The sequence below is a fragment of the Thermobia domestica genome, unplaced genomic scaffold (assembly GCF_964235325.1).
Source record: "Thermobia domestica unplaced genomic scaffold, izTheDome1.hap1.1 HAP1_SCAFFOLD_1093, whole genome shotgun sequence".
Lineage (NCBI taxonomy): Eukaryota > Metazoa > Arthropoda > Insecta > Zygentoma > Lepismatidae > Thermobia > Thermobia domestica.
This window is the reverse complement of record NW_027656803.1, coordinates 3871-16084: the sequence shown is the minus strand read 5'-3', so window position 1 is coordinate 16084 and position 12214 is coordinate 3871. Positions and strand designations below refer to the sequence as shown.

Below are 12214 nucleotides of genomic sequence, written 5' to 3'. Positions count from 1 at the left end.
ATATTGGAATCAGTAAAACAAAATCTCGATATTTAAATGGAAGTTTGTTTAATACAAAGAGTAGCTAATCGTGGTTGAAAAGAAAAAATCTGACGCCTTTAGAGTATAAAAATAATTTTGCAATTCATGGTATTTCAATAATCTGTGCCGTCTTGATTTTCTTCCATGCGTCTCAGGGCTAGCCTCTCCAGTTTGGGAACCAGTGGAGTATTAGATCTGTTAAAAAAAATAATAAAAAGATTACGAAACGTTGTAATTTATCTTATAAGTAGTGAAGCGTGGGGACCCATTGAAAAAAAATAAACGTTATCGCCTATCATCATGCTTATACGAAGGTAAACTACGAGGGCCATCCGGAAAGTGGTACCCGTTTGTGCAATGAAGACACAGTAGTAAATATTAATAAATATACACATTTTTATTGGAAAGAGCATACTTTACACTACTTTTCCACATAATCACCAAGCAAATTGAGGCATTTGTCATACCGTGTGACGAGTTTTTGTATTTGAGCGCCATAATCCTCCGCCGCCAGCGTATTGAGATACGAACTCACGTCTCGTTTAAGTTCTTCATCGCTGTCAAATCTTTTTTCCACCAGAAAGTCTTTAAGCTTCGTAAAGAGATGAAAATCCGAAGGGGTCAAGTTCGGGCTATGCGGTGGATGGTCGAAGGTTTCCCACTTGAATTGCTGCAGAAGTTGTTGTGTTTTCGCAGCTGCATGGGGCCTGGCATGGTCATGAAGGAGAATGACGCCTGTAGACAACAGACCTTGCCGTCGATTGTGTATTGCCCGCCGTAATTTCTTTAATGTTTCACAATACGCATTAGCATTAATTGTGTATCCACGGGCCATAAAATCAATGAGCAGTACACCTCGTCGATCCTACAATATGGTTGCCATGAGTTTCCTGGTGGACGGAACTGTCTTGAATTTTTTTGGTTTGGTTGGTGAATGAGCGTGATGCCACTCCATGGACTGTCGTTTACTCTCAGGTGATGCATAAACCCATGTTTCGTCCCCTGTAATGATGCGATTCAGGAAAGAGTCTCCTTCATAGAAATAACTTCCCACAAACGTCAGTGCTGCAGCCATACGCTTGGTTTTGTGCTCATCTGTGAGCATGCGAGGAACCCACCCTGCACAGATTTTTGAATAATGCAGATGGTCTTTGACAATTTCATGAACAATTGTTCGAGACACATTAGGAAAATGTTCACAGAGTTCATCAATTGTGACGCGCCGATCGTTCCTCACGCATTCGTCTACTGACCTCAGCAGTTCGTCTGTAATGACAGATGGTCTCCCTGAACGCTCCTCGTCGTGTGTACTCCCCCTCCCCAGGTTGAAGTTGCGACACCAGCGCAGAACAGACGACTCGTCCATCACATTGTCTCCATACACCTCCTTTAATTGGCGATGAATTTCACAAAGGCGAACGTTCCGTGCATTAAGAAATTTAATCACGGCCCTCACTTCACAACTGGTGGGGTTCTCAAATCGTTTAATCATTATAAACGAGCAGACACAACACAGGCACTGCTAGCGTCATGCAACCTCACACAGAGCAGGCAGACAAGCCACTGACGCGGTCTGACCTTGCCCAGCGGCTCCCCGAGTCGTCAGTGCTTCATGCGGCGCAAACGGGTACCACTTTCCGGATGGCCCTCATATATTACATTTAGAAACATACATTGTATTTTTGTTACTATTGGCGTATTGTAGAATTTATCCAGAGTAAAATTTACCTATGAAAAGCATAAGATTTCTTAAAAGCAAGACTTGCAAGACTCTTGCAGCAAGACCAAGACCAAGACCAAGACTGGGTGTGCAAGTCCAAGACCAAGACCAAGGGTTCCAGCGCAAGACCAAGACTAAGACTGGATGTGCAAGACCAAGACCAAGACCAAGACCACCCCGGTCTTGGTCTTGCATTTGCTCATCACTAGTGTAGAGGGGGAAATGAAACTTCTTCCGAAAGTTTTGAAACGTTATGAGGAGGAAAAGCAATGCAAAATTACCTCCGTTTCTCAGTTTACTGAAGTGATGGATCGTTTCAAAATTGCTTTTCATGAAATTCACAAATTAGCCGTAATTGCTGTCACCATTCCTGTATCTAGTTCACCATGTGAACGTTCTTTTTCGTGTCTTAGACGGGTTAAAACATATCTAAGAAATCGAATGGCAAACTGACGCCTATGCGATCTTTGTTTCCTTTCAGCAGAAAGAAAACTTGTAATGAATATTGCTGTAGAGAATGTGGTAAAATTATTCGATGTTGGACATAACAATCAACGCAATGTACTCCATTAAAGTGCAGGTATAAAAGTTTATTGTAACCTTGTTCGTACCATGTGATCAGCCCTTCATAGTTTAAAATACATTGTTGTTTCTGTGGATCATGATGAAGTTTTGTTAATTGCTATTTACTTCTTTATCCAATTTATAATTGTTTTATTTTTTTTTTTCAACTTGAGTTTCAATTTCAAAGATTTCTGTGTAAGGTATGATCAAACAATTGTGCTGTCGAATTTCCCTATTCTTTTAGTAACATAGATCTTTGCTGTTGCATATAGAGATCACATCAAAAAATCTAATGTACACAAACTAAGGATATACGAGAGAAAATATAAATGATTTATATTTTTTGTCTCTTGCTTTTTTGTAATCAATGCTTTAAAGATAAAAATGTTTGTAATAGCCTATTTTATTCTTGTTTTACTTTACTTACTTATTGTGTATTTTATGATATTAACGAAAGGTAGAATATTATTTGTTGGTCTGTGTTGTTTGAACCTTCTTTTATTTCTATGCATTCATGTGCATTCTTGGAGGGAGAGAAAGTAAAGCTATTTTGAACTTCATCGACTACACAGTACACACCGTTATTATTGTTTTAAAAAACTGGAAGTGGAGGTATTGTGTCTGCCATGCGGAATTTGGTAGGTCGAGAGTATAGCCACGAACTCCCGCAGTCCATCCTAAGTCCTGCATTTCTTTAGATCCACCAGGCGAATGCCGGAATTGTACCTTCTATAAGGCCAAGACAACTGTTTTCCACATCCTTGTCCCTCCCCTATTTTGGTCTGAGCCTTAGTTAATTAAAGAGTTTAAAAATTGAAAATTATTGTCCAAAAAAATGCTTACATTGCCCAGTTCTTATTTTCATTGTCCGCCCACCCAACAACTAGGTCCGCCTCTTTCCGCCCACCCCATCAAACGTTTCTGGCGCCGTCCCTGTCCACTCGCCTCCTCATCAGTGGGGAGTACTTCTTTACATTTGCCGATTAAAGTCCAATCAATCAGAAACATGAATTCAAGAACAAGTAGCAACGTCACTCTTTTTTATTATTATTATTATTTGTGAGAGACATGCCAATAAACAAAATAAAAAAAAAATGTATTGATATGTTTCCTGTGTCGCAAAGTGATTTTTGTTTATTTGTATAAACACTTGACTGCAAAATGGTTTGGCTACTAGATCTTTTAGCTGGCGAGTACTTTCAAGCAAGATTTTTCAAGCAATGCTTATAGACAAGGAAGAGACCTTATCAAAGTACAAAACAGATCTCCCAAGGGAGAGAAAAGTTTTCAAATTTCCATGTTGCCCACCAACCTATGGTTGAGGCGAACAAGAAAACTTCTCGAAACAATTTCCACCAAAACGCCTGGATAGGGCTTTAAATGGGAACATCTGTTCGTTCGGTGTGCGTGCAGCTGAGAAAATTATATTATAGATATGTTCAAGGATACATAGGAATGCGCTGTGCCAGGCACGTAGCCAAAGGCGTCTGGGGGGTCCGGACCCCCCTTCGAGACCAGAAATGAAAAAAATTAAGGAAGGATGAAACAAAATGAAATGAGAAAAAGAAGGATCAGCGTTAAAAATAAATTACACGAAGCTTTTGGTTACTCTTTCTTGTAAGGAAATGTGTATTACTTGCAATACATGGTTGCGAGGTGAGTGATATATCCTCGAAGAGTCAGGGAATTTGAAATTTCCGAAAGCATAGTGCCGTTGTGTAACAGTGTGGACATTTTTTATCACAATTTTTCGTCATCGCATCCTTGCAATATCAAACATGTTATTTCAAAAACAATTTTCTACTGCTCCTTTAACCTGTCATTTGAAATAGACAGTAGTTGACGGAATAATAAAAACAAAAATATATGTGGAAAGAAATTTCTGTTAACATTTGTTTCAACAGAAAAACAAACGCAGATATTGCAAAATATTTTACAAGATAATATTGAGTATGTACTTTTTATAATAGTCAATATGTACTTTTTATAATAGTTGAGGTCATAGTGAAAGGAAAATTGTTATATTTGAATAAACAGAGGAAGGATGTAAATATTGTAAAATCTTTTTCAATACTTTTTTTTATTTTACTCCAGATTTCTTCATAGTTTATTAAAATACTTACCAACATATCCTCACAAACCAATATATGTTGATAGTAAAGTAGTTCAGATTGATCGAGCTCCTGGGCCCTCAGAATTTCATGTCACGCCCCCCCCTCATGTCACGCCTACGAAATCGTGGCTACACGAACCAATATAAATTGTTCCAGTAAAATTGTGTAGAATGATCGAGCCCCTGATGTGATGACCATAGTATTTCATGTCACGGACCCCCCCTCCTTCACGCAATCCTGGCTATGTGCCTGGTTGTACATTTTGTTCTCTAGTGTGTTTCGATTAAACAAGTTTATACATTTTACTTTTTAATTACATACTTAAAATATCAACGAAGAAAATGTTAATAAACAAAACAGTTTCTGTTGATATTATTATTATTATTATTATTATTATTATTATTATTATTATTATTATTATTATTATTATTATTATTATTATTATTATTATTATTAAATCTCAAGACAGTAACCTTTATCGATTTCTTTGTCTTTGGGCTTCTATGATTACAATTGAAAGCGACGTTTGAGCAATCGAAATGCTCCCTAGTTGAAGAACTAATGGTCATGTCATTAGTAAAATCGCTTACATTTGGATAAATTTCTAATTGCATTTTTTATTTCTTATTTCATTTAGGTTTATTTATTTATTTTTACTACTTGAGGGTGCTGACTTCAATGGAATTATTTTTAAGTATATCTGATCATGTACTTACGAGAAAAATGTCCTCAAATGTGAAGTATCGTTTAAGCCCATGATAAAAGTGCTCAAGTTTGAATGCATTCGCGTCTTATACTAATTTCAGGATGTATTTTAAAATATATTCATCGGGCTTTGCGTCCTCAAATTAGTAAGAAAAGGCAAATGAAAAATTTATTAACTCTGGGTACTTTTTATTAGTGGCACAAGCGTTAGTTCTTTGTTTAAATTTTAATGTTTACCTTTCTTTCCTTTCTCTTTAACACAACGAGCACGTACACTCCTGCAGATCCATAATAGATGACTGAAGCACCTTCGTAGTTAAGAAGACATCATTTAAGATAAAATATGTACTAAACATTATTGCTGGTATTCCATAATTTGATAATTAGTCATTTCAAAGGCAATAATGTATTAATTTCCATTGAATGCGTGTGAACAAAATATCACTTTTTGAATTTTAAAGTACTAATGATGATAAAGTTTAATACAAGGAAATACTGACTTTAAGTTTCATCATACATATGTAAAATATTTTATTCACTTTTACTTGACATGTTTATTTTACACTTTTCGCAATAACCCAAACTTGTTTTGAAACTAAAATACTGTATGTATTGAAATTTGTAACTGTAAATTTAAGAACTTAGACAAGTACGTAAACAGGATTTTCTTGAAGTGTGTCATTTACTGTCAACCAGAGTAAACAACTACTTCCAAAAATAGATACATGTTCATACGTGGTCATGAAGGATCCAACATATAATTCAATGATTATGTGAAGAGTATAAATTATTAGTTGTAAGGAGAAAGGTTTCTCGGATACCTTACATTTTACTGTACTCACGAAATAAAATTTAGGGGCCGCGGTGGCTCAGTGGTATAGCGTTCACCTCTGGTGCGTGGGGTCCTGGGTTCAAGCCCTGCTCCGCCAAGTGAACTTTGTGGTGGACAAACACCGTGTGCGTGGGTTTCCTCGGGGTTCTCCCGTTTCTTCCCACTTTCTTCATTACACCATTTCATTCATTGCTCATCATAGCCGTCTCCGGCATAACCGTGGGACGTAAAACTCAAAAATTTCATTTCATTTACAAAAGAAAATTTTACCCTCCTTCTGTTCTATTATTATTATTATCAGAGGCGTATTTACTATTTTGTTTCGTTGTGGCTTTGCTAACTTTATTCCTGGAAATGTGAAAATTCTGCAGCATATTTCATTTACTATTAATGCAGTTTATTGAACTTCGGGGGGCTTAAACCCGAAAGCCCCTATTCAATACGCCACTTATTATTATTATTATTATTATTATTATTATTATTATTATTATTATTATTATTATTATTATTATTATTATTATTATTATTATTATTATTATTTAATAACGTGGCAAAGCTGCATTATATAATTGGTAGAACAATCGAAACACTACAAACTTAAATTTTCTGTTGCATCCAGTTGAAAATCGAATCTGAATCGCATGTGCAAGCACTTTCTGTTTAAAATTCCTAAGCACTTGTAAATTACCATATTATTACTTACATAAAATACATACATAAAAAGCATAATAGTAAGCACTGTTATTTAAGGCATTGATTTATAAACACATACTTGCTTTCCATTGCCAGAAATTGAAGAAAGTTGTTCAATGGTTCAAGACTTTACACAAAATTAAAAGAAAATCATATTGAAAATATTTGAAATATTCTGCTAAATATACTGTGAAAAATTTCTCCAGTTCTGCGTCCGAAATATATTTTGGATATAAAATTATATCATTGCATATTTTAAATATTGTAATGTCTATTAGGAGAGACAATAACATTCCGGGATATATCCCTTACCGAATTTATTTTATAAAATATTACAAAACAGTCTTGTATTTAAAAAGAGACTATATCAGAATTATCCTTATAACAAGTGAAGTGAAGGAAGGAAATGTTCTGCACGGGAACCTTTTAGCTTATGACAGCCTTCAGGGCGTCTGTAGTGACTTCAGGATGTGGTACTTTGGTAACCCCCTTAGCTCATGGCAGCCCCAGAGGTTTAGGTTGTGGCTAGGAACTCCCTCAGCTCATGGCAACCTCAGGAGCACGTGTAGGTTAAGCGATCAGTGGTTAACTGAAACTTCTTTCCTCTCCGGGTCCATTTTTTAGGTGATTTCTGGGTGGCTCGTTCCTCCTCGAGTTCCGTCTCGCTGGCTTCGTATCTTCCTGGTTACTTTATGTGTATTGTCTGCTGTGCTGATGATTGTAAACAATAGCATGTGTTGTATGGATAAAATGTGCTCTCACTGAAAGGTGGGGATCCTTACAATATTAATAACTATTGACATCTGCAATATAGGGGGGCAAGATAGGGTCGTGACAGTATTTGCTACACTATGTACATTTAATTGTATAGGGGCCTATACAATATACGATGATACTAGGTGGTCACCAATGTGAAAGCATTTATTCTTTTGCTGAAGCTATGCCCATGTAATCAGTTTCTGGGTAACTCATTTCCATGTTCTTTCCCTTAACATTTCCTGAGGTAAGTCTTTTTTTTTTTTTTTTTTTTTTTTTTACCAAAAGACAATAATACACGTACTGTAACTTTAAAAATTAAAAAGAAAAAATAATGGACTTCAAACTTTGCCACTTCCTGCGAAAAATCCTCCAGATGTCTATGATAATTACTACAATAATTCATCCTAGACCACCAGATTCAATTTCCACTTATTTTCCTGAATGAAAGTTTATTCTTCGTTGTAGAAAGCATTATTCTCTTTCCAACTACTTTATTATATTCTAATTCAAACATCAAATGATTCCTTAAGCCAATGTTTGCAGATCAAGATTCTTCAGAAGATTATCTTCTGATTTGAATTTTTATTATTTACCTAGAAGCGTATTTCCTTTACCGATTTTCTTTATTTTGCTTTATTTTGTATTTTGTGATGTATGTACTTTGTATGTATTAAATTGTCACGATTTATCTTTTCACTTTATTTGCAGATCAGTAAGATTTGATATTTTTAAAACAGTTTTACATTAAGTATATATATGAGGCATCCAGAGCGCAAGCAAGTAATGGAAAAGTTAACATTGTACTCTACATTATATGAGGGCTTTTTTTATGATATCTGACACTAATATTATAAGCTCTTCAAGGAACTTCATATGGAGATCTTACAGATAAAATATATCCAAAAATATCAAAAAAAAAAAAAAAAAACAGTAGACTTGATTGCCTTATACACTGAATTCGTCATAAGGTAATAGGGATGGACTGGTCTAAAAGGATAACCGACGAAATGCCCGGTGCACTCTCCCTTTTATTGTCCCCTTTACAAAAATGTATTTAATAAAAAAAAAACTAAGAGGAATATGTTTTCCTGACATAACTTTCCTGGAGTAAAAGATAAAACGAGTGAGTTTCATTTCACTTTGTGAGACTGCGGTAGACTTCCACAATATGCAAACTCAACTCTGAAAACAGACGTAATATGTGTATAACTTGAAGTTGTAATAAGGGGATAAAATCACAGATAGGGATAGAACTTATTCTTGGGACACTAAAGTCATATCAAAAACTCAGATCTTTCTATATCTTACCGTTTTTTACTACATAAAGACTAATATTCAAACTGGAAAAGTTGCTATCAGACGGAACCTGTGATTTCGGAGTTGAATACATATCAAGAAACTGCTTGTCGCTGTCTCTTACCGTTTTCGCTTGCTAAACCGGAAATAGTAGTAAATTCCTAACATTTTTGGTTTTAGTTGAAGATTAATGTAGAGATGGAACATATCATTGGGACGCTGAATCGATTCCAGAATACCGCTTGTCACTGTCACTTGCCATTCTTGCTCTGTGGTGATCAATGTGGAAGCCAGAAGTGGTTAATTCTACCACTTCCGGTTTGAAGATAGGGTTAATGGAGTATATGAAACCTATTATTAGGACTCTGACTCAATGAGAGAAAACGGCTTTTCGGTATCTATTACCAGCTTCCTATCTGGAGGACTATATTCAACCCGAAAGTGACAATAAATTTCTAACACCTTACGGTATTAGTAAAAACATGCGGATGAAGATCATGTATTTGGTTTAGACGTCTAATCGATACCAGAAAAATCACTTGTCTCTATCTACTACCGTTTTCGTTTTATGGTGATTAACTTTAAAACTTGAAATGGTTAATTTCAACTACTTTCGGTTTGAATGCAGAGTTGATCCATCAGATAAAATATTTTTTATTTGGGACGCTGGATCGATTCCAGAAAACCCTTCTCGATATCTGTTACTGCTTTTGCTCTGATAGCTGTCGACAGACAGATGGACATAGTCGTATCTATAAGACTTCCGATACTTATAAATAGCATAATTTAGAAGTCTAATATTTCACTTATTTATGCGAATCTTCGTTGCTGTAACTTTTCAAGACGCGTGCAAAGTTGACTGACCTGAAATTATAGCTACCGGTGCGGCTATCTTCTGTAGTCAAACATTAAACTAAACAGCAGTTTTGTTTGGATTATATTTATTTCAAAATTGTTTTACGTCATAGCTATGTATAAATGAGGGTGATTATAAACATTATGTACTTATCTATAGCAACAGACTCTGTAATTACCTATAAATGACATAATTTCTTTTTACCCACGTAATTGGTACGGAAACCTTTAAATATCTGTATCAACGAATTTTTCATAGTGCCCTAAGTGTATATGTACTACTGTCTTTTGCATGTGTCAGTTCACCCCTGTATAAGAAATTGGTTATATAACTAACTAAATAACTAACTTTATAGCCTATGGAATCCAAAGGTTCAACGCTCTCCAATGTTCGCAGAAGCTTTTCACCAACTTCTACCCTTAGCCAATTTGATCCAGTTTCTACTTTGAATTCCTATTTCTGCGAGATCCATCTTAATATTGTCCTCCCATCTACGCCTAGGTCTTCCTAATGGCAGTTTTCCGATTAGTCTTCCAGTTAAGACTTTGAAAGCGTTCCTACTTTCTTCCATCATGACTACATGTTGTACCACCTGAGTCTCCTGGATTTGATGATCCCAACAATGTTTGGTAAACCGTATAAATTATGTAGTTCTTCATTATGAAGTTTTCGCCATTCTCCATTCTCGTTCCTCTTGGGTTCGAATATTCGTCTCAGGATCTTGTTGTCAAATACTTTCAGTCTACGTTCTTCCCTCAGAATAAGCGACCATGTTTTGCAACCATACAATACGTTTCGCCTGTTAATGTTGATCCTAGATATGTGAAAGTATACATTATATCAAAAGTTTTATTTAATATTTTAACGCATCCATAATTTGCCGTATTACGATCCCGAAGAACTTCCATGTATTTAGTTTTCTCTGCATTTACTTCTAAGCCTACGTCCCTGCAAGCGTTTAATAATATCTCTGTATTTCTTTCTATTGTTCTCCTATCATCCTCTATTAAATTTACATCATCAGCATAAGCCATAAAAATTGACTATATAACTGCTTTTAAAAAAAAAAAACACACTTATTCTAAATTATTGAGTGTAACATTTTACTGCAAGAAATTAGTAAATACTAAATGAATAAAATAAAAATGTAATATATTCTTCAAGGTAGTTAAAAGAGGAAGATGATCGAGAAACGTATATTAAACATTAACAGCCATAAACCTAAGAAGCAGAAGAAAATCATTAGTTTCCGAATGTAACTACAGGCAGAATACTTAATAATAATTTTCTAATAATAAAACTGATTATTTCACTTACCTCCCTGATTTCTATAGCACAAATAAGGATATCTCCAAATATTAGTGATTCCAATGGAATAACTCAAGCCCGATAGAAGATAGAAGAGGGGATTGTATATCGCGAGATGTGATTCTCCTTCTCCTGTAGGACGATGTATACGAACATTTTGACCATTAACCACTTGTGTGTAATCCATCTTGTTTCTGGCTCTGCAATTATTAGAATAATGTTTCTCTTAATTTAAATATTGTTTCAAAAAGTTATATATTTATATATGTACACCATCACTCAGTATTGTAGAATATAAGAAATGAAGAAATAAAAGGATATTTTCCAACATTATATGTAATACACTTACGAATCAAATTAAATTCAATGAGTTAATAACCGTGATTGAGTCCGACGTGCCAGTATGCTCATCAGTACGCCACGTAATTCGTTTTAGAATAGCCACAATTATCGCTTTTGAATTCTTGTTTATCCACATCGGGCACACCACGACTACTGACTGTAGTACTTGGACATCCAATTTCTATATTAACACACAATATGGTAGAATCAGACATTGTATGAGAAAAAAAGAGAACAGCTGATTTTTTAAACAACACTTCCTCTACAGGTATAAATATATTTACTTTTTTAATTGAAAGAGGAGAAAAAGAGCTTCGAAGTCCGAATTCAAAATTGAGTTTCCAAATAACCATGAAGATGGGCTGTCCTGATCCTCTCATCAGTAGCAGTTTAACACTTTTTAAATTTCCTTTAATTGCAGTGAATGTAGTAATTTTCATGAAATTATTTTAGTAATAGATTATTTTAAGACATTATTGATTATTTCATAAACTGTTCTTTTTTCTATTTCTAAAGCTCAAATACCAAAATCTCCAAATATTAGTAAGTTCGATTCAAAATAGAAAAGGGAATTGTATACCTTACAATATACTGATGGTTCTCTGCAGCAAGGGCGCCGATTAGGGATGCTAACGAGTCGAGACAAACGTATTTCTCGACTCGAATTTTCGAGTGGAGACACGAGTCGAGTCGAGACAGCTCGTAAAAATATCGACTCGACTCGAATTTCTCGAAAATCTTTCTACAATTTATAATATTATTTTGAAGAAAGTACTCACTCAGAGAACACTTGGCACGAGAATTTCGGAACTGCAGGACTTATCAGGTGTTCGAGGAGTGCTGTGGTGAGTGTCTTCAACAAGTGTCGAAACCAATTGGAAACGACGTCCAAACGTCGAGGTGTTGGGTGCCCACTACCTCATTACATATGTCGGACGTCATAGGCTGGGTAGACTGGTAAAGCAGGACAGCAGCGAACTGCGTCGGAACCAAAATCAAAGTTT

At 35.3% G+C, this 12214-nt stretch overlaps 1 protein-coding gene across 1 annotated transcript in view; it reads right to left on the bottom strand.

Moving 5' to 3' along the window:
• Positions 1-11069, bottom strand: part of LOC145677608 (sodium-dependent serotonin transporter-like) — a gene marked incomplete at its 3' end in the record, with an annotated part of 28461 nt that extends 17392 nt beyond the window's left edge. The window contains exon 1 of the mRNA XM_081748059.1: positions 10878-11069. Within this exon, the coding sequence (XP_081604185.1) occupies positions 10878-11055 (178 nt within the window). The remainder of the gene's footprint in view (positions 1-10877) is intronic.
• Positions 11070-12214: the final 1145 nt, after the last annotated feature.